The sequence below is a fragment of the Anser brachyrhynchus genome, assembly GCF_964034855.1.
Source record: "Anser brachyrhynchus genome assembly, chromosome: 2".
NCBI lineage: Eukaryota > Metazoa > Chordata > Aves > Anseriformes > Anatidae > Anser > Anser brachyrhynchus.
In genome coordinates this window covers 121,873,688-121,899,151 of record NC_137695.1, presented here as the reverse complement: position 1 = coordinate 121,899,151, position 25,464 = coordinate 121,873,688, and the positions used below count along the sequence as shown (strand labels likewise).

Below are 25,464 nucleotides of genomic sequence, written 5' to 3'. Positions count from 1 at the left end.
ATGTTGAAAAATGGGATTTAATGGTAGCTGTGTGGAAGCTGCTATGGTTTCATACTCCTCTACCCCCTTGGGATGTAGAATGTTCCTAGTGAAGCTTTTTTCTTCAAAATGCAGAGCTAGAGCTTCTATTTTAGCTTCTTGAAGGCGAGTGATGGCACCAAAGCCTCTGAAAGCTGGGAATTCAGTTTACACCTGTTGATAGGACGTGCTTTCATAGGTTGCAGTAAGTTTGAAAAATAACCTTCTATGAGAAACAGAAGGCAACTGATACCGTGTCTTCTGAGAAACGATATGTGATGGCAAAGCCCCTGAAACTCCATTGGAAACCTGAGATATTCAAGAAACACAGTAATGGTAACTGGGGGGAAAGGCTGAAGTGACCTTTGTGGATTTGCATTGAATTTTCTTAAGGAGTTTTGTATGGCTTATACTGCTGTAACCTGTATGTTTTCTAACATTTTAACATTAGTGTTTCTTAATGGCATCACAAAACACCTGTTTTCAAGAACACAGGGGCAAAGATAATGCACTGGACTTTTTGTAGAAGCAGTAGGGTGTTAGGGCAGAGAGTCTTGGACGTGGGGTGTCAGGAGGTGTTGAGCATGTGGATCCACTTGTAAGTACAGCAAACCTTTGTCTTGGTGCATTTAGTGCAACACAGACACAACATGAAACTTACATAAACAGGATGTATTTTCCAGTAATGCTGTTTTTTTCTAGTAGGAATTATGCTGTCCTAGCAAGCAGACTGTTTAGTATGTAGTTCATTTCTTGAACTCTCAACATGTTTACTGCTTGCTATTTAAACGTGCCGTAATGCTCTGGGGACACTTGGTGCTTATTAGCATTGTCACGAGCATTTCTTGTAAAGCACCTCATGAACACAATACAGAACTTAGCTCAAAGCGTGGATGTGAATAAATGTTAAGTACTTCTGCAGATCTGGCTGGCTCCACACACAAACAAGCTGTTGTATGTTGAAGGGAAATAAGATGTTGCTGCTCTGCCTGCTGCGCTGATACTCACTGTCATTCCCTGTTGCCGAAATGCATAGGTGACCCTGTGTTCACCCTGTTAGTAGAGCTGATGAGCTTTCATTACTTGCAGCAGTTAAGTTAATTTGTTAGAGAATGTAGTTTCATGTTATATCAAATCTAACCTATTTGCATTTACCTTGTGTGAGTGTTGGCAGTACCGTGATCCTGCAATGAAATGCTTTAGAAGACGTCTTCAATTTTTGTTGTTGTGGTGGTTTGTTTTCTATCGGATTAGCCCATAAACAGGTTTCCTGGGGGTTTGAACAAACACTGGCACTGGTACAATATGCCAAAAAGTAGTTGGAGAATGCTTTATTAGAGGGTATCCATAGAGTGGCTCAGCCGTGTTGTAAAAACCATGCCTGTGGTTTGCACTTAACACTTGAAACCAATGTCACTTAGCTTTGCTCTGGAAAGATCTTATCTTCTCTGTTCCGCACTGTTAGTTCCTGCTCCATCTTTTGTGTCATTGCGTATTTTGACTGGCTTACACTGATCCGAGTTAAATGTAGTGTTATTATTAGCATTATTCCTTAAAGACTGGCTATGCTAGGATAGTTCCCACCTCAGACATATGAACAGACTGAAATACCTAACCTTGACTGTTTTGGAAGAGCATCAGTCAATCATCTTAATGTAAATACAAGGTTTCCATACAGGTTTGTTCTTTTAAAAAGTTATTTTAAATTAATTCATTCTTGGAGGTTGGGAGGGGGACAGGGCACATACAGGGTAGGGAGGCCCTGCAGAGGGACCTGGACAGGATGGGTTGATGGGCAGAGGACAGTGGGATGAGGTTCGACATGGCTAAGTGCTAGGCCCTGCACTTTGGCCATAACAACCCCATGCAGCGCTACAGGCTTGGGGGAGAGTGGCTGGAAAGCTGTGCAGAGGAAAAGGATCTGGGGGTGCTGATTGATGCTGACCTGAACACGAGCTGGCAGTGTGCCCAGGTGGCCAAGAAGGCCAACGGCATCCCGGCTTGTGTAAGGAATAGTGCAGCCAGCAGGACCAGGGAGGTGATCGTCCCCCTGTACTCCGCTCTGGTGAGGCCGCACCTCGAGTGCTGTGTTCAGCTTTGGGCCCCTCACTACAAGAAGGACATCGAGGCCCTGGAGCATGTCCAGAGAAGGGCTACGAAGCTGGTGAAGGGCCTGGAGCACAAGTCCTGTGAGGAGCGGCTGAGGGAACTGGGGGTGTTTAGTCTGGAAAAGAGGAGGCTCAACAGCGGACCTTACTGCTCTCTACAACTACCTGTAAGGAAGGTGTGGGGAGCTGGGGGTCGGCCTCTTCTCACAGGTAACTAGGGATAGGACTAGAGGGAATGGCCTCAAGTTTAGCCAGGGGAGGTTCAAGTTGGAAATTAGGAGTCATTTCTCCTCATAAAGAGCAGTCAGGCATTGGAATGGGTCGCCCAGGGAGGTGGTGGCGTCACCGCCCGTGGGGGTGTTCAAGGAAAGGTTGGACGTGGTGCTTAGGGACATGGTTTGTGGGTGACATTGGTGGTAGGGGGGTGGTTGGACCGGATGATCTTGAAGGTTTCTTCCAACCTTAGTGATTCTATATGTATATTAGTGAAGATTTCCGAAACACTTGATATATTTTATTAAGAACATTAACTGTTTTATGGTGTTTTCTTTTTGAAGAAATAATTTTTGTTTATTTATTTGTAGGTTTTCACTGCTGCTTCTTAACCTGGAAGAATATTACTTTGAACAGCACACAGCTAATCATATCATAAATAAAGGTTGCAGGGATGAAAGGTACGAAAGTTTTACATATATTCATTTACTCTAGTCGTTCTAGTCTCATGTGTCTGTAAAACGCACACAACTACTACTTGTTTTTTTGTTCCTTTAGAAAAATCAGAGGTTCTCTAAAAATCTGTTCAAAATCAATCATTTTTGAACCTGATGAAAATATCCAACCCATTATCAAGGTAAGCAGTGTAACCTTGCAAGTTCTTGATAAATTAAGATACCTTTTAAAAACCTTTTAAGAAGGGGTATGTGTTTTTCTTACTTGCTGCAGATACCATTGAGAGACTGCATTAGTATAAAAGCCCCAGAAGACAATGAAGCAAATAATCCTTTCACTCGGTATGTGAATTTGAGTTACTGTATATATGCATTTAACTCTAAAAAGCTGAAATGCCCATCACTTTAAATATCTTATTTACATTTTAGGGAAACATCCGGAGGGATTTCTGTTGTATGTAATCAGGTAAGAGCTGCATATAACAGATTCTTGATGTATAAATATGAAAGGTTACATTCTTTATTGTTGTTGTTCTCAGAGCTGGAATTTTAGGGTGAGTTGACTGGAAACACAACTAATTGGTGTGGAAAATCCTTAGCATTAACATGAGATTATCGATGCTGGAAATTTCAAACTATAAAAGAATTTTTTACACTGAATTTTATAAAAGAGCTTAGGGCAATTTTAGAATTGAATGAAAAAGGCAAATAGACTGATTTCAAAGTGGTTATTAATCATCCTTGTTTTCGTCTTGCTATAGTTTTATATAGATTTTTTTTCTTTCTGCAGCATGTATTGGTAATGGCAAAGCCATCTTAGTCCTTTCAGTTCAGCTTTATGAAATCATTGGACTCTACTGTATGTCCACCAAGTCATTTTCAGTAGCTATCCTGAAATGTGGGCTCAAGTTTCAGTCATGAGTTGTGATTAACTTAAACATATGTGTACTTAATGTTAACCAACAGAATATACTTCAAGCTTTGCAAAATTGGGGCTGATAAGTGTTCCAATGCTTAAAACAAACAAACAAAGAAACCCCTCATGTTTTCCTTTATGGAAAGAACAGAGATGAGGTGGGAAATACAGATATGCTAGAATGTTTGAGAAGGTAAAATGTTTTTACCAAGAGTTAAGATTGAAAGCCTTGTGTTATGTACTCTGGCAGTCAGAGGTACACAAGCATTTAATTTTGTCTATGCTATTTTTTGTATTGAGTGTTTTACAGTTGTTGTTTATAGGTATTTCTAATTGTTCCATGCAAACTTGCAGGTGGTCAAAAAAAAGTGTTGTCTTTTATTTCATTACGCTTTTTATTCATCCCATCTACCATACACTGATGTTCTGAAGAATAGATGAGTATAAAAACATTCATGAAGAAAAGAGAATTAACTTTTAAAGTGTCAAATGTTGTTAGTCCCACTACGTGTAGCGTGCCAGTCATCCTTCTGTCACTGGGGAAATGCACTGAAACATTTTGCTGTGATGATACATATTGGTATTTTATATAAAAGGCATAGGGACTTTCAAGTATAAAATACTCACTCAGTAGTTGTACTGATGATAAATCATGATCTAGTTCTGAATATTTTTTTAGTAGAATTTCTGTCTTGTAGGAAACTGTACATATTGAATAATTGGATCATCTTAAACATGTTCACCTTTTCTTTGGGTTCAAATTTGTTAATGCATAGCTGGATAAGAAGCTTTGCTTTATGTAACAAGAAAACTAAAAAATAATTCCTATAAAACAGCAAATATAAATAGTAATTGGAGATTATATTAACTTATTTTCTGATACTTTTTCTTAAGATAGAATTGGAGAAAAGTCCTCCAAAATATGAAATTAATGCAGTATGCCAATTTTTTTGTTCTGCTTCCATATGTTTTTTGATGTGTGCTGTTGACTTTTCCCTCATAGTTTGGAATTTGGGACTTTCAGTGTAGAATAACATTTAGTTATCATACAGAAGTAAGTGCTGAGTATAAAGCAGGTGTCTCTTACTCTGATTTTTATTCTCCTATAGTCTGATTCAGGTCTGTAAAAGCTGATGTCAGATGTAAGGAACTAATTGCCATTATTATTTGATGTAGCACTTAGAGAGGCATGCTGAGTCTTCAAGCTTCTAAGCATGCCGCTCAATTTCTGCTGGCTTGCCCGTACTGTGAGTTGTTACGTGGCAAAGGTCGGCTCTGATGTTAGCTTCTGAGCCCTACTGAAGTCCAGGTAGACAATGTCCACTGCTCTACCCTCATCTGTCAGGCTGATAACAGTATTTCTCTTGGTTATGGTTTTCTTTATTTGCCTTTGAATGCAGACCCACAGGCATGGTGCTCTCTGCAGGAAGCAAACGAAGGCACTGGGTCTGGTGGAGCCATGTGATGCCTGGTGTGTTGAAAGGCTCTCAGGCCATGGTGTAGAATAATACAGTTGGTAGTGCAGTCTGGTGCCTTTCGTGGAGTTCAGGACTAATTTAGTCTTAATCAGGCATGAGATTTTAACAAGTTTGAGCCTTTCCTATGGACAGGGCAAAACATGACTTCTCTGGCTTTTGACACCTTTCAGACAGCAGATGATAAGGTGATAAACCAATGTGCCAACAGTTAAGCCTTTGTGTAGGAGCTGTGAAGAGAAGGATCTGAAGGATTCATGTGTTTGTTGTGTTTTTTTTTTTTTTTTTTTTTGGGGGGGGGGGGGGGGGGGGGGAAGGTCCTCTCCAGATCTGAGAGTCTGAGAGTAGCATCAGAGAAACAAAACTGTTCAAAAGCGAGCTATTGGATGAGAGAGGAAATCTGAGGTTCGTGGCTGTCGGAACAGGAAGCAAAATGTTTGGCAGTGGAAAGAGCTCATTTGAGAAGGCTCATGGTATTTCATGAGTTTCCCCTGTGGGAAGGGGCATTCCCTTCAGGGCAGAACCCAAGGGACATGAGCTGCCAGACAAAAAGGTGGGGAGGAGTATTCTGTTGAATGGGGCCAGACTGGTGGCTGTGTTTACTGCCTTTAATCTTGCAGCTCCTTGAAGGTCATATGATGGGAATAAAAGCTCACTAATTGACTGTATAAGTGAGTAAGCCTCTGAAATGCATTGGACACTTGTCCCTTTTGTGGTTAGCAGCTACAAAAGGTCATTGTTTTTCTGCAGTTCACGGAGGGTAGTTAAAGCAGGATATTGCAACCCAGTATTTTGATTGCTTAAACAGTGTTTTTAGCTCTGCCTTTATCAGGATTTATGTTTATTATTGATGTGGGTTTGGGTTTGTTTTGTTTTTTTGGATGTGTTCTTTTTTGCTTAGGGTGGTGGTGTTTTGTTTTGTTTTGTTTTTCAGACTAAAACTAACATTCGTGCTTTTTCAGGCTTTTCTCATTAAAGAAAGAAACATCATTGCACCCTATAAAACGGTCAGAGTAAGTATACATTTTTTTCACTGTTTTTAGTGAACTCATGTTCTGCAAAGACCTATGCTCTCATTTTGGAAGGAGTATGATGATTATAAGTTGAGGAATATGACAATAAAGCTTAAAAAATAAATAATTGTGTATATTGGTTAAAAAACAGTGTTTGAATTCTTCTACAGTGTATTTGTATTATTTGTTGGAAAACATACTGCAGATTTGACCCTTGCTGTGCAGCTCTGTGGGCTGAACAGAGCTGTCAGCTGGGCACTAGTATTTAGAGGACACTGCTTCTCCTCAGTTCTAAGCATACTGGCGATGAGAGATTCCTAACTGATATTTCCCAGCTGAATGCGTCACGGTTCAAAGGAATGGCAGATAAGTCTGCTCACAGCAGAAACCAGAGCTTGCTTCTGGTTACTTTCTGCTGATAGGGTGAGTCTGCTCCAATTCTTGAGCCTGAAGGCCTCAAAGTGCACAAGTAAGGGTTTTTCAGCTGGAACGGGAGATGGGTTAAGATACAAATACAAAATGAAAATGCAGAGTCATTAAAACACTATTTCTGCCCAAAAATTCTTTCCAAAGGCAAGAATTGAAACAGGCTATTATATTATATTTCTTGCCATATTCATTCAAGTAAAAAATTTCAGGAGTCATGGACTCCTGAATGTATTACTGCTATAAGAGACAAGAAGATTGTCTGAGTTGTTCTCTAAACAACTGGTTTGGGTTGTTTTGTTGATGTCTCTTAAACTATTTTATTTATTTTTTTCTTAAATTTCCTTTTTCATTTGCTTTATGCCATTAGTTCTTTGTGCTAAACCTGATTTCTGTTCTGCTCCTTGTATTTTCTGTTTTGCCTCCAAGTGCACAATTTATTAAATATCTTATAACTATCACATTGACAAAACAGTGAAAAGATAAAAGAATTTGTGTTTTTTTGGGGGGAAGGTTTTTCATTTTAGTTTGTCCCAAGACAAGAGTCATTCATACCTAAATCATTCCTGAAAGTTAACCAATACAACTTCCTTCACAAAAGTGCAGGTATGTTTCTGTGAACTAAAACAGAAGTCCAGTTAGCCTTCAGTCACTTCAGAATATTTTTTTTTTATTGCTGCACTTCAGAATATTTTTTTTTTTATTGCTGCTAGGTATCTTACACTTAAATCATTTCCAGTTCCGGATGCTTCACTGAGTGCTGGAATCTGGTAGTACATTTTAGCTTCCATGTCTTCCATTGATTGTTTGAGATTAATTACAAAACACTGCGTTGCTATCTTTGCATACAGCTGGAGAGCTAGACAGAGAACTGCTCATGAAAGCTTCTACATTGTCAGCTATAAGCAGCCCTTGTAGACCATCCACTAGACTATGAGAGCTATGCTTCCCCTGTTGAAGGAAAATTGTGTACCTGTAAAATGTTACAAAGTTTTTAACCAAATTGCTGCTGCAATTCTAGGTTTTTGTTTTGTTCCCTTAAGTTTTAAATTAATCCAGTTGTACCCACTGATCAATGTCTTGAATTAGTTTTACTAATCACTATTTTAAAACTCTAACCAAAGATAAAACAAAACCCTACAGAAATGTGTTAATACAGTTTTATACTACATTCCGGGTCTTTCAAGGGATCCTAAACCCTTTGCTAAAGATGAGTTGTGTAAGAGTTGCTATCAGCTGATCCACGCGCATACTTTTAATATACTTAAGTCAAAATGAGAAATGTTAGTGAAATGACACTTGAGAAATCTGGGAAGACTTTGTAGAGGAAAGAAATGAGTATACCACACAAGTTGGTTGATGTTCATGAAGTTTTCACAGAATCACAGAATTGTAGGGGTTGGAAGGGACCTCGAGAGATCATCGGGTCCAACCCCCCTGCCAAAGCAGGTTTCCTAGAGTTTTTATTAATGAGTAGTCCAAACATGTGATTACATTTGGAATCATTCCAGTTTAAAACTATTTATGTAGAGAAGAATGATGACTTTTAAAGCCAGGTCTTTCAAGACTGAATGGGCTGGAATATTTTGTCTAAAAAACTGTATATAGTAGCTGTCCAAATGTATTGTCATTTACTAGTCAGAGCATTTACTAATTCTATATTTACATGTTTGTGATACTAAAGTAGTTAGAACATGTACTAGTTCTACACTTACTGATGTTTTCACTATATTAAATGGAGCACTTCAAAGCTATTATGTTGCATTATATTAAATAACTGACCAATTACTATGCAAAAAGCTTACTACAGGGAAGATGGATTTGTAAAGAAAAAAAAGTTCGAGTTTAACATAGGTCTTTCAAATGTATACTGCAACCTATGGAAACAATTTGACAAGGTTTTCGTGTATTTTAATTTTAGGTGGTTTTTTTCTTTTTTTTTTTTTTTCATTGCACTTTATTTTAAACTTGCTTGTAGTAAATATCCTTTTGGTTTTAGGGTACCACAGAACACTTATTTCAACTGGATGTGGCTGGGAAAGTAGGAGATGTTGTGCAAACTCTGCATCAGGTACGTGGTTATTTGGTATCACCACACACTTTGTCCGAGTGTCTTTTTGGTATTTGATGGGGAGCTTTCTTTAAATATTTTGAGTAACTTATTCTCGAAGTGAAATTATGGGAGTATCTATTTTTTTAAAATGCAGCGGTTGAACATAGCGTCTAGTTCTGAAAGCTGTTGTAAGCTACTCTCAATAGCTTTTTACTGTGTGGGGTGGTAGTGTATAGACAAATTAATAACAACGACCAAACATGTTCTACTTTAAAAGGAAAGAATAATAACTCTTCTAGTACTCCAGCACTAAGAACGCTAATGCCCTCCCAGTTGCTATTGACTTGTGACTTGTGTGGGAGTGCTGTGCTATTTCACTTAAAGTTCAATGTCCTTCAGCTCTACAGGGCTTCTTGTCTAGATAAGATGGGAGATCAAGCTGCCATGGTAAGTATCTCATTATTTCTATCAGAATATCAATGTTACTAATGAAACTCTAATTGTATTTGGATCATAGACTGTATTTTCTTTTTTCTTCACATTAGATAACTGCTATACTGCAATCCCGTTTGGCTAGAACTTCATTTGATAAAAACAGGTATTTTTCTAATAACTTTCTACTGCGAAAATATATTTGAATTTCTGGTCAATTAGGCTCCTGCTTCAGTACTTAAGTGCTTCCTTGGGGAAGCACAAGTTCTTTAATTCAGAGAGTTATCTTCTTTACACTCTGAACCACCTGGAATGGAGAACTACAATACAGAATTTGTCAAGGTGAATATGTTACTTCCCCCCATTTCTTTCCTCTTCAAACTGTTCGTTTTACCTATTAATTTTTTGCAAATTGGGCATTGGTATATGCAGAATAAAGCTCTGTATAGAAAAATGAACATAGAAATGGTATACTGCTCTGAGAATGGTGCAGAACACATGACTTGGTAAAGTAGAGGTCTCAACAAAGAACTTTCTTCTTTCCTAAAATAGCGAAGTCCCCATTCTGACATCCCATGGTTATAAACTAATCTGAAGAATTTAAGGGTAGCTCTGCGTATGTAAGAACCAGAGGTAAACTTACTCCCTTTCTTCACTTGTAGATTTCAAAGCATTTCTGAAACGCTGAATATGGAATGTAAAGCAGAAATGGTGACACCACTGGTGACTAATCCAGGGCATGTGTGTGTTACTGATGCTAACTTGTACTTCCAGCCTCTTAATGGATATCCTGTAAGTGCCTCATAGATGGTCTTGCATATGGTGTGAGCACGCTGCTCCTCTAGTGGACAGGTTTTTTTACATTATTCCTCTTAAATGCACATGCAGCACAGCTCCAAAAAACTGTATTTTCAGTTCTCATAAAAAGTTCCTTAGCATTCCTTTAATTTATGCTGCTCTGACTTCATTCAGTATATCTCAGTAGTCTGACTCTGTGCTAACTAACTTGCTTAAAACTTACCTCTTACTGACAAAGCACAAAATGTCCTTTGTTCATTCTCCATTAATATTTAACAATAACTTCTTGTAAAAATTCATTTAAGGTAAAGTTCTAATCTTACTCTGTGGTGTTGTCCTACCTGGTGAGAGCTTTATATACATTTACTTCGTATTGGAAGATTTTAGCTAGGTTTTCTATTAAACTGAGCATTTATTTCTCTAGGGGAAAATTGACAGCGTCTCACTGCTTTGGACCTTTGTCACAGAAATAGCAGCAATAGTCCTAGCAGGCTATTAAAATCCTGAAAATGTGTCCAGACAAGTAAAATGTTTCACATCTTTTTATGACAAAATGCCATTCAATTTTCGTCCATTAGATGGCACCATTGGCAAACATTTTGCCTAGCAACCCAATGGCTTCCTTATTTTTTAATACAGATCTTTGTGTTCTGCGCATCTTTTGCTTGATTATTCTTACTGGCAACAGATTTAGGCGATAATGCATTGTTCTTCTTTTATTCTTAAGCTGCTTTGCTACTCAGACAAGGACCAACAGCAAAGACAAACTTCCTTTTTTTTAAAGTAACTGCTTAAAACCACTGTTTCACTTCTAAAATGACATGGGTGGATATTGCTTTGATATTGCTAGTATCTCTAGTTCAGAGAAACTTCAGATTGATTGGAAAGGTTAATGTAAAAGAATATAAATCTCCTGGAATATCTCAGTCACTTCTTCCTCACCGCCCTACCCATTCCCCCTACAGAAACCAGTAGTACAAATAACACTGCAAAATGTACGTCGCATCTATAAAAGAAGACATGGTCTAATGCCACTGGTAAGCTCAAATATATATATATACACATATATTTTAACAGCATGCTGTGTATATGTTTTGTTAAACTGACCAGCTGAAATTGTGTGCATCATTAGGTAAAATGTATATGTTTTTAAAAACTGTGGAATATTTAGTGAACAGCACTCAAACTAAATCTAAAACACTAGAAGGTGTTTTAGTTCCCTGTGTTGTCAGAAAGATGGAAACAGGAAAATTGAACTCTGTCATGGATGAAAAATTTCCTTCATAAGCAGTCGGTGTAGGGAAAGGGAGAAGGGAGTACCTCCAGGGAACAATTCATCCCGTTTATCTCAAACACCTATCTTATGATAGAATGAATTGCCCTCTCATGGTGTATTTTCTCTCTCTGGATTGATTCATGGAGGGAGTCTGATCACTAGTTTAGTTTGAGACTAATGTGGAGTGATGAGCCCTGCTGTACATGACTGAGGGATACCGACAGTGCCATGGTGGAACCTCAGTTGTGTGTTCTCAGTGTTATCACTGAAATTTCAATATTGAACAAAATTCGCATGTCAAAACACCTTTAAACTAAATGGACCTTTAACTCTTTGCCTCACTTCATTCACTTAGGACAAAAAATATATTACCTGTCCTTAAACAAGCTAGATGGAGTCAGTCTGTGGACAGCTGTAAATCTGTTTGCTTAGTTGGGTGTAAATTGAATGCTTTTAGGGTTGAAAACAGAAAAGATCAAGATGTTAGACTGTATGTAGGCAAAACTACTGCCCAGCTTATTAGTCTTAAGCTTTAAATATTAGTAACTGGAATATTTTGTAAAAACATGAATGTTATACCTTGTCAGTAACCGCTTTCAATTTGTTTTTTCTTCCCCTTTAACTTCTAAGGGACTTGAAGTATTTTGCACAGAAAATGATCTATGTTCTGATATCTACTTGAAATTCTACAGCTGTCAAGATCGAGATGAGCTGTATTTCCTTATTGCAACATATCTAGGTTTGCAGTATTTATTTATTAATGTAGTTTGCAGTCTCTTGTGAGGGGAAATTTGTCTGGGTTTGGCTTTCTTGATTTGTAGGGAGAATTGGAAGAATAGGCCCTAAAAATTTTTGGTAGAAGCAAGCAAAGTTCAAAATGAATGTTGCAAAGTGGCATGTTTTCTGTTTGTATTTGAAGAACTGAGTATGAAAGCTGAGATAACACTATTAAAGTGAAACTGATTCCTTTAATCTGCAACTTGATATGTAGTGCCCAAAAACCAAAATAATAAAATAGAGCTTCTTCAAAGCAAGGAGTAAGAAAGATCCACTCAGCTAAACTGTGCTTTGCTGGAAGAATATAGACAGGCTTGTGGGTGGATTCCATTCCTACCCCCTGTTAAGTCTGAGTATAAATCATGTTGAGAAAGCTCCTGTAGTGAATGGATTTTTTTGTGCACACAAATATTTGAACTTTCCTCAAGCTCAGCAGCAATGGTTGATGAAAATTACCTTTCAAAAACTACTAAATTATCATTTCTATTAAGTCTTTTATTCATCAATTCCTAGAAAGTGGTGCATATCTTTTGCAGATCATGAACACAAACTTTCTAAAATGCTAGTATGTGCACTGAGAAAATGAAAGGAAAAGCTAATAGTTATTTTTTCTAGACTGCTACTACAACTGAAACACTGGAACTCCATGTTTACTGCCAATATTGAAAGTGTTTATGTAAATTTTGTACTATCTCGTTGTTGTACCGGAACTGTAGTTCTGTTATAATGAATTTGCCTAAATATCAGTTGACATTTTCCCCACTTCATCAAAACTTGGAGTGTTCACAAAGAAAACTGGAAAATCCACAATGAAATGATCACTTAACTTGAGAATCCTTTTTGTCTTTTACATTTTCCTTTTGAAAAGGAAGTAGAGTTTGACATGATTTTCTCTGCTGTTAAACTAATTGCATGCTGTTACCCCACTTCAGACTTTGCTGGATAACTTTCTCCTGTATTTTTTTTCCAAAGACAAAGTTTCCAGGTGCAGGGACTGATGAAGTCAAAGCTTCCAGTTCCATGGAAATAAATTGAGTCCAACTCTACTTTCCAAAGAGGTCAAAAGATGTACAAGGGGGTGGAGTGGAAAAATCAGTCTTCTTTCTTTTATTCCGCTTCCAGCGCAGTTCTTTGTTCTGTCTTGAAGATTTTGTCAATGTTGGACTTTAGGGATAGGGCTCACCCTTTTATAATTTCTAAAGGTGCTTGTAACATCTCAGTGGCTGGATGCTTCAGGTACATACTTCCTACTTTCTTGAGTGGTGGTAAAGTTTTGTCTTCCACTAGTTTCTCTGTTTCAGTTGTCTTGATACTGAACTCCTTTTACAGTGTGTGACTCCTTGCAATAAGTTATTGTCAGTGGGCGTCCTTAGTTGTCCAGTAGAAAAACGTATTTATTTTTTTCCTTGCTTCCTAGCAGAGCTGCTTCTTGAAACCTGAAATCTTAAAGATTGCCTGTTTGCCATGAAAGCTGTTCATGGTCTGCAAATTTTGTTCTATTACTTCATAAACTTTCAAGTTCTTTTCCACCTATTGTGTCCATATTCAGTTTCAAAACTCCTTCTGGGTGATTTTTTTAAATTTTTTTTTTTGGGTGGGGGGGACGACACGTAGAATGCACTTCAGGCCTATCTGAACAGGTATTACAAAATATATAAAGAATAATAGCTATTGAAACGTAAATTTTCTACTTAATTCTGATTGGTTCTTTTAAACAACTGAGCCCTTAATTATTTTACATTGATTAATATTAATTACAGTATAATTTTGTGGGTGGAATTCCAAACCTCAAAACCCCTTAATGCTATGTTTTATTTTAGAAAATCATATTACAGAGCATACAGCTGAAAGTTACATGTTACAATGGCAGCGAGGACATCTATCAAACTACGAATATCTTCTTCATCTCAACAATCTGGCTGATAGGAGCTGCAATGATCTCTCCCAGTATCCTGTATTTCCCTGGATCATAGCAGACTACTCTAGTTCAGTATTAGGTATGTGTATACAAGAAGGCATGTTAGGGCATCATGCCTAACATCTCTAGGGCAGGTGTGGGGGGATGGGTGTTACACTGCCAAAAGTTCCAGGTACATCAAAATGCACTTGGTGTTAGTGGCCTTGGATGTTTTTGTTTGCACTTACCCTTATCCTGGAGTTCAGTGGACAACTGAACTTCCACTTCTGTTAAATATTTCACTTTTCACGTTATATTATATATAATATATTATATATAATATATAAATATTTCACTTTTCTGTTAAATATTTCACTTTTCACGTAAAGACTCTTTAGCATTTGCTTGGTCACTGAAAATCAGTGGTATTGAACATTCAGTGTGTAAGAATGGATAAAATGGCCTTTCGTGGAACAATCTGGATGTATTGAAATGTATAGGATTCAGGTGTTCTTTCACAGTTCTGAATATTTCAAGTTGAATAGGCTAACAAGGATTGTGCCTAAATAGGCTCATTGGTTAAGGATATTTGTATAATTTGTTTTGGAAGCTTGTCCCTCTAAAACCAGTAGAGTAGAGGAATGTCGTGGTGTTGAGCACCTGCTCAGGTAGTGCAATCTGATTGTTTGGTGGGTTGTAACTGTAGCATGCAGAATAGTTGAGGAGAAAGAAAGCAATACCAGCTGCTTCTGTGTCTAATATAGAAGATGACATTAGTTGCAATAACTGTCAAGGATGTATAACTACTAGCTCTTATGCAAGTGGTTTAAGAGCAAGTCTACCAGGAAGGAAGGAGTTGAGTAGCTACATAGAGCAAGAATTTTATTCTTTTGCATCTGGGGAGAAGGAAAAATTACTGGGGTGTTTCTGCGGTGATTGTTGCAGTAGCTGTGGTTTTTACTATTGATCAGAATAAATTTGTGCCTAGCAGGAGCAATTCATAGTCTAACTATGTTTTTTCAGATCTAACAAAGCCTGAAACATTCCGTGATCTTAGTAAACCAATTGGTGCTCTGAATAAGGAAAGGCTGGATAGATTATTGGTATGTATATCTTGAATTTCTTATACTGAACATTTTGGGTCTTGTACATACTGGAAATAAAAGGAGATTTGTCAAGCAACCTTTGGGAGTTAATGCACATGTATAAAATACTATAAACCTTATCAGAAGCAAACTTGCCTATAAACAGTATTACATTTATTTTCAGTTTATGAGTACTGATCTTACTGGTACTAATTTCAAATTATTTAAATCTGCTTCATCTCTCTTACTAACATACCATATGTATTGTACTTTTAAATATTATGTGTGTTTGTTTTTTTTGTTGTTGTTGTTTTGTTTTTTAATAGTAAGATCACCAGGTTGTCACTATTGTAACTGCATTTGTATGGCAGGCACTGAAATACTGTTAACATACATGGAAACATAAAACTTCAAGACCAAAGGATTGAAATACACAATGTAAACTATGTGTATGCATTACACAAGGCAAACTAACAGAAATCTTAAATATTTCTGTGTTAGAAAAATGCTGAATTTGAGGGAGAATTTGTTAAGGGGAGGAAAAATGGATCCATGGAGATCAGAGTTCCTTGAAATTTCCACATGCGGATAGCAGTGCACAAACCTTTTCCATTTCTCAAAATAGGCACGCTTTCTTTTCATAAACAGTCAAATACAGTATTACAGTTAGAAGGTCCCGAGTTTTTTTGCTCTTAATTATTTGTATGAAATTATTTTCTACTATGGTAGGTTGACTATTCCAAAATTAATTTATGGAAAATGTTTCATGTTTTGGAGTCTTCATTAGTCCTTAATGAAGTATTAGAGAAGAAAATACTGCCAGACTAGCTGCATTTTATTGATAAAAATATTAAGTACTTTAAAATCATAAATGGTTCTTAAGGTTGTAATACTGATGATGTTTGTACTCTCCACCTTTTCAATAACAGCAAATATTTAATGAGCTTTTTATTTAGAATACAATTGGGTTTGGGGGTAACACATAGGAGCTTAAGGCAGGAGGGAATCTGCCAGGCTGAGTTCAATCAATATGTGCCTTTCATAATCTTAGTAAACTTCATGTGAAAAACAAAAACATTAAGTACTTTGAAGTTAAGTCGCTGCCATGGTATGTGGAAAGTGAGAGAAGGAAAAAGCCTAAGACCTGATAATTCTGGATGATAAGTTATAAAAAACCTTTGTGCCTTCTTATTGATTTACTGATCTGATTAAAGCCGCATAGTTATTAGTACTTAGAATATGTTTTCTCTTTAGGAAAAAAAAATCTGGGAGGTGACCCTCAACTCTCTCTTTTTTTATAAATAGATAAAGGGACAGTATATGGGTGTACAATTTTGAAAGAAAGCACGAGTGCTGATATTAAACATAACTCTTTTCTTCTTCTTATGTTGCAGACACGTTACCAGGAAATGCCAGAACCTAAGTTCATGTATGGGAGCCACTATTCATCTCCGGGTTATGTTTTATTTTATCTTGTTAGAGTTGGTAAGATAGCTTTTTACGTGTTCTCTATGCAGACAATTGCCTCAGAAGGGGACAAGGTTTGAAGCCATCTGATGAACTTTTCTTTCTCCCTAGCTCCAGAATATATGCTCTGTCTGCAGAACGGAAAGTTTGATCATGCTGACAGAACGTTTAACAGGTGTGTTTATGTTTTGTCTATAGTAAAGTTGTTTTCATTTTAAAATAGGTATCAAGGGAGCACAAAGCTTTTAACATGGTTTTTGTTTTGTTTTGTTTAACAAATGTGTGATTGATACATGTTGTCTAGTCTTGCAGAAACCTGGAAAAATTGTTTGGATGGTGCGACAGATTTCAAAGAGGTAAATGGCCAGAAAATGTTTCAAGTCCTTCTTAGTGCTTATGCTGAGCTTTCTGTTCTCAAATGCCTTCCGTTGATTTGAATTTATGTGTTATTGAGGCTATCGACTGCATTTTATGAATCCTTTAAAGTTTTGAACTTTTCTTCTCTATAATTGCGTTATTCCGTGTTTGTCTTTACGTTCTTTTTAAGACAAATGTCAGTATGAATGATACTTGAATAAAGGGGAATTATCAAAGTGTATTAAGGGTGAAACATGCAGTTTTATGTACTGGATTCACCTGCTGGAATCTCATTAGGATTTGGCTGCATTACAACAGTACATCTGGAGAGATTCAACTACAGAAATTTTATCTTAGGTTTTTGAGCATTTTAGAGACAAAAACTTGTGGAGCATGTTGAATGATTGCCAGATTGTGGGTACTGTTAAATAACGTTTCTTTGATAACAGGGTTAGTGATACTTAAATACGACTTTTATTTTTTTAATAGTTAATAGTGGAATTAAGAATGGTTAGCTGTGGTGGTCTTTAAAGTAACTGACTTAACCTCTCACATTGTTCTTGTAATTCTATTTTTATTCTAGATTTTTGTATTGAATCATACCTGATGTCTTAAAAGTAACAAGGCAGCTATGTGATTAGAGTTCTGAAGATACTCTTAGATATTATGGATTTGTATGCCATACATATAATGTTAAAAATATTTATGCTACTCTGAATTTAACTTGGACAATTACCATGTTGGTAGGCAGGAAGCCTAGTTGGAAGGGTAACAGAAGGAAGTTTCCAGTGTTCTCTGACAGAGAGGAAAGCCTGGAGAAATGTCTATCCACCTTTAGAGCTTAATATATGAATTTCAATAACTTTTATTTTTTATTAACTGTATTGTACTTAAAATGATCAAAGCTAAGCTGATCTTAGAACTTTCCTTTTTCTTTTCCTTTTCTACCAGTTGATTCCAGAATTTTATGAAAATGATTCTAGTTTTCTAGTAAACAGTTTGAAGTTGGACTTGGGAAAAAGACAAGGTGGAAAGACAGTTGAAGATGTAGAGCTTCCGCCTTGGGCATCAGGTAGTAATGGTCAAGCTTCTTGTTTTATGAATGAATTAAATTATCGTTGTTATTAGGTTCCTGGGATTATTCTTCTCTAAAAAGCTCTTACTCGGTTTTCTTCTGAAGCAACTCTTGCTCTTAAACACTGGTATAATAGTTACATTTAATTTTCATAGCAAATTTGAGTTTGGTGGGTTTTTTTGTTGTTGTAGTTTTACTTGTTTAGAGCCCAGGTTTCTATGTGAAGAACAACATAAATGGATATCAATACTGAGAGGGATATCTTCTTTAATTAACCTTTTTCTTGCCAGATCCTGATGATTTTCTTCAGAAGAGCCGAGAGGCTTTAGAGAGTCAGTATGTATCAGAACATCTTCATGAATGGATTGACATTGTATTTGGCTACAAGCAGAAGGGAACTGAAGCGGTTGCAGCTCACAATGGTAAGTATACATTTTATTGAATTAGCAAAACCAAAAAAAAAAGGTAAATTAACAGCCATCTGTAATGCTTGATTTCCTTTGAGCTTTCATAATTATGCTTGGAATTCTTGATCCTTTAAGGAAATACAGTTCTTTACCGGAAACGGTGCCTTATCCAGTAAAATCTATTGGCATCTTTGAAGATCTATTTTAAATGGTAGGCAAGAAGATTCTGCAGCATTGCGGTTATTTGCTTACACAGTGTGGTGTGGCAATGTAGTGTTGAAGTTGTAGTGTTTCCCAGTTAAGAATGGGAGTTCGTGGAAGCCTCCACACAAATGTGTATTTAACGTTCCTACACTGTAATTACAGTGTAAGATTTTCAGTTCTAAAATTCCCCCCCCTCCTCTTCTGTGAATTGTCAAGGGAAAGAAGTATCTAATGGGCTACAGCTGTTTAGGAGTGAGAATGGAGGAAAACATACGTGGTGACTGAGTTTGTCCTTGTGTAATGTGCATACTTTGTGGAAAGTTTCATTGTTCGGTATATATGCCGAACATGTATGTAGCCATTGTAAATGCTTATAAAAGAGGATGTTATTCTGGGATAGCTATGTTGGCATGTTTAATTTCTCTAGACCTAATAGGAATACCAACGATCAGTCTATTCAGTGGTCTGATACTTAGCTTAAGTATGTTACTGTTTGATAAGGAAATGTCGTCTTGGTAAAAGAACATTAGCAGATTTGTATTAAAGGGTGAAGATACTCTGTTTATTTCAGAAGCCCTGATCCTTTTGAAGGATTACAAGTAAGAGACAATGTGAGATAGCGTGCACTCAACAAGATAGATAAATTTTATTCTTTATTTCAAACACTGGGAGGGAAGGAATAAGTACCTCTTAATTTTGGTTGTCAATGCTTTCTACTTTAAAAGTCAGATGATGTGATTTTAAATATATATATATATTAATATGCTTTTTCACATGCCTTTAAATCATGATTGGCTGTATGTTAGGCTTGCAGGGTCTGGTTACAATATGGTTGGATGCCTTAAGTGTCAAGTAAAATATGCCAGAGGCTTTGAATGAGGAAAACTGGCATTTAAGTTATGGCATCTGTATGTTATCTCACAAATAAACTTGTAAAACACAGCGTGCTTCTCTCGTTGCAATGTGGATGAATTTGCAAGACAGTCTTGAGTAGACAAGAGACAGAAGGGTTCTGTGTATGAATGACCTTACATCAAAAGACAAAGTAAGTATTCAGATACAGAGGTCCCAAATTAATTCACTGTATTTGCAGCTGCTACCATTATGAAAGGACTGACTTCTGAAACTTTTTCTGAGTGTCTTAGAAATCCTGGATTTTATTTCAAGTGAGAAACCCAGGATTAAAACACATGATCTCAAACTACCTAGCTCGATGAAATAGCTTGGTTACTAAAATATAACTTAGTTGAGTAAAAATACAAGTTGTTCATAGTAGATATGTAAAACAAAGAAAATGAACCTTGTATATTTATATTGTATGAATTTATTTTTTTCCAGTGTTTCACCCATTAACTTATGAAGGAGGAGTGGATTTAAACAGGTAATTAACAAGAATCAGAATGCATTTGTTAAAGTAGTAAGCTACATTTGCCAGTATCCCTACAGCTTCTCTGCTGTCTGTAAGAATGCTCTGTATGTGAACGGTGTAGCTCTTCCATTTTAGACTCCCAAATACACAGTAAACTGATACAGGGTTGTAAGTTTTAAAAAATGTTAAAAGATTGTAACTTGAGTGATTCTTCAGTCTGACTTCTGTGAAATTTTAGTATTATTAAAATAGTGGAACTGTCATATGGATGTGTGTTGCATCTGTGGTAAATCTGTTCTGTAAGAGTTTGTGATTGCTGATAGTGCCATAGTAACTGTATGTACAGATCCATGCTTCCAGGGAGGAAACAAACAACTTGCCCTAATTAAATATCTTGTTCCTCTGAAGTATTATGGACCCTAATGAAAAAGTAGCTCTGCTGACACAAATCTTGGAGTTTGGACAGACGCCAAAACAGTTGTTTACAATTCCTCATCCCCAACGGATATTATCGAAAAGCTCCTCTCGAACATCTATTCACAGTGTTTCCATAACTGAGTCTCCAGGTAAGTGTATAACAGATAAACTGATGATATAACTGATTTGGAGTTCTGTATCTTTTTCCCACAGGATCTCATTATATAACTCTCTTGGCCACTTGCCCTTTAAGCAAACTCAAAATAAATACATGAACTAACTGTTAAAGGAAAAACTGACAAGATCAGTTTCAAATTTGAAAATACATGCATTGTCCTGGAGCTCTGGTCCTGCATTTTGCCTTATGTTCCAGTGGTCTCCTCTGGGACTGTTCAATCTTTGCTTTTGAAGCTGTGGGAGGGCTATCTTCCCTGGCCTTTCATGGCACTTCAGAATCAAACTGACATGACTGCAACTTCTTGACTATCTCTGCAGGCACTCTAAATGACATAAAGATTTGTTCAGTTTTTGAACAGGGATGTCTTTGGGGTGTTTGATTGGTTTGGTCTAAGTGAACCCTAAGAACTTAATTTGAGCATCCGGATATAAACATGTAGTTTGTTGTGTTGTGTTGTTGTTTTTTCCCCACTCTACCAGGACTTGACTGAAAATCTGTAAAGAAATAACTTTGTTTCTACAGTAAGTATGGAAGAAAATGTTGGTTGAATAACTTCAAGAAAAGGATGTGTAAGGGCAACACAGGCTTCTGTTCATGTGAAACTTTGCCCATTTTTCTGAAATTAAGATGTTATGGCCCTCATCATATGAATAGTAGTCTACTATAAACTGGACTGGATCTTCAGCCCAGGTATAACATGGAAAGACTTCTCTCAGTTGGTTGTCCTTGATTCACTTACATTTTGATGGCTATTATTTTTAAGCAGAGAAGTAAAGTTGGTTATTACTTAGCATGGCAAGCTGAAGCATCCAAATGGCAAGATTGGCCTTGGAAGTTGTGTATGGTTGTAATAATGGTCATGCGTATTAAATATTTATGGTGGTAGACTACCTAATTCTTGCTAGACTTGGCCTTTTTACAGCAATGGATATTTAATTTGTCTCAATTTCTTTGCATTTTTTATCTCTTAACTTTCAGAACACTGCAGTGAAATACATTTGTAACATTCCTAACTGAATGAAATAAGATAATAAAAGCACGTGCTGTTTTGTAGCAGTAGGTGGCTCTCCTGGTACTTTTCCATTTGGAAAGCTCTTGGCATCTCAAAGGAACACCACAACATCTCTGCAGAAAGTGTTCAGGGTTATTTTTTCCCTCTGTTTTGGAAATGTATTACATAAAATCTCTGGCTTAAAAGCCATAGTTGAGGGGGAAGGGGAGCAGGACAACAACATATTTTTTTTACTGTAGCCCTATGTATTCAGGAAAAGGTTTGGAAAAAAAATTATCTGGTCACTGTCTACAGTAGCCAGAAATTTGTATTCCTGAAACTCTGCATGATTTCTGTACTTTCATATTTATGTTTGCAACTTCAACTACCTAGCTCTTTGAAATTCATCTTTTTGACTTCTGTTTGTGATGAAACTCTTATTGTGGCACATTTTATTGCAGTTTCTGCAAATGAAGAATCGTTTGAAGATTTGACAGAAGAAAGTATAACGCTTGCTTGGAATAATATTGCCAAACTAAAATTAGATGAGCAATATAAAATTCACAAAGAGTAGGTACTACTCTCTGCCTTTCGGTCACAATTGTTATATTTAACTGGGGGATAAGGGGCATCCGTGTGTCAATCTGAATGATGGGTTAGGGATTATGGTGACTTTTTTTTTTTTTTGAGACATCTTATTGATTTAGCTACAAAAGATGAGTTTGAGTATATGACCAGTTATCAATCTAGAAAAGGTATTTGTCAGCTTAATTTTATTCTTTATACAGATCTACAGCCAAGTTCATTATCATTTTAGTATCTGAAGCAGGTATTGATTACTTTTCTCCAAACTTGTCATAGCAGCAGCTAGACAAATACTTCCATTTATTTGTATATTTGTAAGTCAAGGAGCACCTAACTTCTCATAAACTTTCAAATCAAATGCTAAGTCAATTAAAAGTTCAGTTGCAGCATACCTGGAGCTGCTCCTGTGTGAGCAGTCTGACAAGCCTCCAGCCATAGGTTGTCAGGTAATCCAGGTACTATACTGCTGTTCTGATGGATTCATAGGGAACCATGAGCCAATAGTACAGTTTCAGGTGAACTTTGAAAACACCTAACAATGAACAAGAGCAAACATATTTTCAAAAACAAGTTTTCCGTTGGCCCCATCCCTTTTCCTAGTGGCTAGACTAGTAGGAGGATGTCTTACTGACTGGAGCTACCTTCTTTGTGATTATAACCTAATCTAGAAAAGAGGTATTTCCTTGTCCAGAAAACAAGGCAGTATTTGCAGTGAGAAAGGTCCCCCGTTACCAGGTTGTTAGGGGTTAAGAAAATCCTAATCCTGAAAACAAATTTTAATTTTAGCATCTAAACATTATTTTTTTCCAAAAATACTGAGTTAAAAAATAGAAGCAGAACTGTATAAGAGAGTTTTGGCAATACAGAATGCTCTGTGCTTCCTAACAGCTAACTCACCGACTTAAGTTGGTTGGTGGGTAAATATGTAGACTATAGCGACTCTGCCAGTATCAAATTCAAGGAGAAAAAATGTATGAATTCCAAATCCCAATACTCGAGGTACTCAATATCTGCTTGTAGGCAGGTTTCCAACTCTCTTTTTGTAGCTAATGCCAAATTGGGAAGATGGAATGTGAAATCATTAATCCTTTCACATGGGCATGTCCTTTCTGGTGAGGATGAAGTTCTTGCAGAACAATATGGGGGGACCTGTACTGGTGTTTCACATATATCAAGGTATATTTTTGTATATAGGCATGTAACACGCCGCTGTAGTGTTTTTAATCTCCTTGAATGTCTTAACTGTTACAGAGATGAAATAACAAATTTCAGCTATAGTCAATTTACAGTATGGTGGTTAAGTTTTAAAACCTATGAAATCACCTATAAGCTTACTTGTATTAAACAGGGCAATTACTGGAATAGCAGTCACAGGCAATGGGTCTTCTGTTTTCACTACATCCCAAGGTGAGTATTATTGCAGAGGTATTTACTAGAACCTGCAGTGTAAATGCTTCAGTAATAGGTTGTAACACCAAATAATGTTTTGTGAATAAAACAGCGTGAAACTTTCAAATGTAGTTAAGATTGAATCCCTTGAATATCTTCACTGAGAGCAAAAGGAAGGCAACATTAAATGGGATTTTTCCAGAATCATTGAGTTCAGTTTTTTTTTACAGTCTTTAAAGGAGCTTTGCCCTAATCTGCTAGATGCAAGATTCTTGTTTTTTCAGTTCACACTCAATTACTTCTTATGAATACTGAAACATATCAAGCAATATAAAAAGGCTTCTTCTGTTTGCTTCTGGATTGTCACATTTGCAAGTCACTTACTACAGAAATTAATGAACTGAAATATATTTCTTGTAATTAAAAAGCTTAAGTACATGTATTTTAAAGTTTTAGATCTTTAATTCAAAGATTTAAATATTGTCTATATCTAGGCTTGAGAAGTAGGTAATTTCTCACTTTAGATTCTCAGTTCAAAGACTGAGAAATCTGTACCTCCTTTTTATAATAAAATACTTGAATATTCAAACAGGAGCAAAATTACTAGCTTCTATAATATAAAACAGTCCTTTTTATCTTTTGTCTGTTTTGTCCATTATCCTTAGATTCAACTTTGAAGATGTTTTCCAAAGACTCAAAAACACTCCAAAGAAGTGTGTCCTTTTCAAATATGGTAAGTTGCTGTCAAAATTAAAAGGACATCATTAAGAATCTTCTGAAAGCTACTCACAGAAACACTTCTTAGCATACCTCAGTGCTTTTTTTTTTCTTTTTTTTTTTTTTTTTTCCTTCCCCTGCCTGCCTCCTCAGTTTTACTGTGTGTGAATAATTTAGTAGAGTGAATTGAGATTCCCTGTCAGGCCTCCAGGGAGAGAGAGCACATTCTGTGAACACAGGAAGGGTGCATTAAAGGCTTGCACTTTACATCTGTGTTAGTGCTGTTCTGAGTTGCTCTGATGTCCAGGGAAGGGATTGTGGGAGACAAAGATACTCTGGCATAAGCAGAGGTTGACTTCCTGAACAACCTTGAACTGCCATTCAGTATAAGAACAGATTCACAAAGCGTAAATGCCACCCGTGTTCTCATACCCACCATTGCCGTACTGCTCCAAAGTGTTTGGAGTCTGTGAGTCAGTCAGCAGAGGAAAGCCAAGGACAGGAAGTGGAATCCATGCTGTGTGAACCCGAGGTATCCTTTCTTCATGAGCAGTGATCTCAGCAGCCTCTGAACATTTTTCCCATGCTTCTAAACCAGAAGTTGGAAAGGAATTCTCTACTTGATTTTCTGTGCTTGAGCACTGTGGCCAGAGCTGAGTCATTGAGATTCCTTCTCTACTGTCACGTTCTGAGCAATTTGTCAAGACAAGATACTAGCATGCATTAGCCCTCCTCTGTACCCTCATCTCTATGGAGGGGGAGAAAAGCCAAATATGTTGCCCAGACAGAAGCCATAGTTATGCTCTAGCAGGTCCCCAAACAAATTTTAGGATCAAGACCCTGGTTGGTGCCTTCTGTGGTACAAACTAGCAGGTGAAATTATATACAAGAATTCTTAATGCTTTAACAAGGCAAACTTAGAAATGCCACTTCTTGATGCTATAGAAAGGGAGCTCTGCTGAATCCTAGTCCAAAACTTAATTTCTCATGAGGAGGCCATGTACACTCTTGTACTCTTCTCTCTCCGCCACCCCTTGTGTAGTTTCAGTGCAGATCTGTTGCAGCAAGGCCAGAAGCAATAGTCTTTTAACACTCTAGCTGCCTACCTGTTTTTTAGAACAGTTTACTGTTCATGTTTTAGATGAAACTAGTAGAAGCACTGGGCTGTGTTTTTTTTGTTTGTTTGTTTATTTTGTTTTGTGTTTTTTTTTTCTTCTGCTTCCATTAATGGCAATGTAACTGAGCACCTGTCTGTAAAGAATGTTTCTTGCTGAGAATAATAGAAATTAGGTATCTGTTGTTTAAAAGAGCTGAGCAGATAAGTGGCTGTCTTGGAGAACAAGCATCAAAAGAAACCTATGTTTTT

The 25,464-nt window shown here is 36.9% G+C and overlaps 1 protein-coding gene across 5 annotated transcripts in view; it reads left to right on the top strand.

The window, feature by feature from the left end:
- The window catches only part of NSMAF (neutral sphingomyelinase activation associated factor), a 37,871-nt gene that overhangs the window by 6,921 nt on the left and 5,486 nt on the right, over nucleotides 1–25,464 (top strand). For 4 of the 5 annotated variants that reach the window (XR_013946127.1, XM_080578977.1, XM_080578979.1 and 1 more), the window contains exons 2-24: nucleotides 2,711–2,800; nucleotides 2,898–2,976; nucleotides 3,069–3,136; nucleotides 3,224–3,260; nucleotides 6,148–6,198; nucleotides 8,624–8,695; nucleotides 9,077–9,124; nucleotides 9,223–9,275; nucleotides 9,772–9,901; nucleotides 10,873–10,944; nucleotides 11,814–11,922; nucleotides 13,781–13,957; nucleotides 14,881–14,960; nucleotides 16,337–16,427; nucleotides 16,521–16,584; nucleotides 16,714–16,765; nucleotides 17,718–17,838; nucleotides 18,132–18,263; nucleotides 19,791–19,833; nucleotides 20,230–20,387; nucleotides 21,869–21,977; nucleotides 23,341–23,399; nucleotides 24,047–24,114. Coding sequence is in view for 4 of the 5 variants with exons in the window: in XM_080578977.1 (XP_080435103.1) it covers nucleotides 2,711–2,800; nucleotides 2,898–2,976; nucleotides 3,069–3,136; nucleotides 3,224–3,260; nucleotides 6,148–6,198; nucleotides 8,624–8,695; nucleotides 9,077–9,124; nucleotides 9,223–9,275; nucleotides 9,772–9,901; nucleotides 10,873–10,944; nucleotides 11,814–11,922; nucleotides 13,781–13,957; nucleotides 14,881–14,960; nucleotides 16,337–16,427; nucleotides 16,521–16,584; nucleotides 16,714–16,765; nucleotides 17,718–17,838; nucleotides 18,132–18,263; nucleotides 19,791–19,833; nucleotides 20,230–20,387; nucleotides 21,869–21,977; nucleotides 23,341–23,399; nucleotides 24,047–24,114 (1,963 nt within the window). In the remaining variant the exon portion in view is untranslated. Of the gene's footprint in view, nucleotides 1–2,710; nucleotides 2,801–2,897; nucleotides 2,977–3,068; nucleotides 3,137–3,223; nucleotides 3,261–6,147; nucleotides 6,199–8,623; nucleotides 8,696–9,076; nucleotides 9,125–9,222; nucleotides 9,276–9,771; nucleotides 9,902–10,872; nucleotides 10,945–11,813; nucleotides 11,923–13,780; nucleotides 13,958–14,880; nucleotides 14,961–16,336; nucleotides 16,428–16,520; nucleotides 16,585–16,713; nucleotides 16,766–17,717; nucleotides 17,839–18,131; nucleotides 18,264–19,790; nucleotides 19,834–20,229; nucleotides 20,388–21,868; nucleotides 21,978–23,340; nucleotides 23,400–24,046; nucleotides 24,115–25,464 lie in introns of those variants that run through there. The other variant, XM_080578980.1, reaches the window with a different exon arrangement.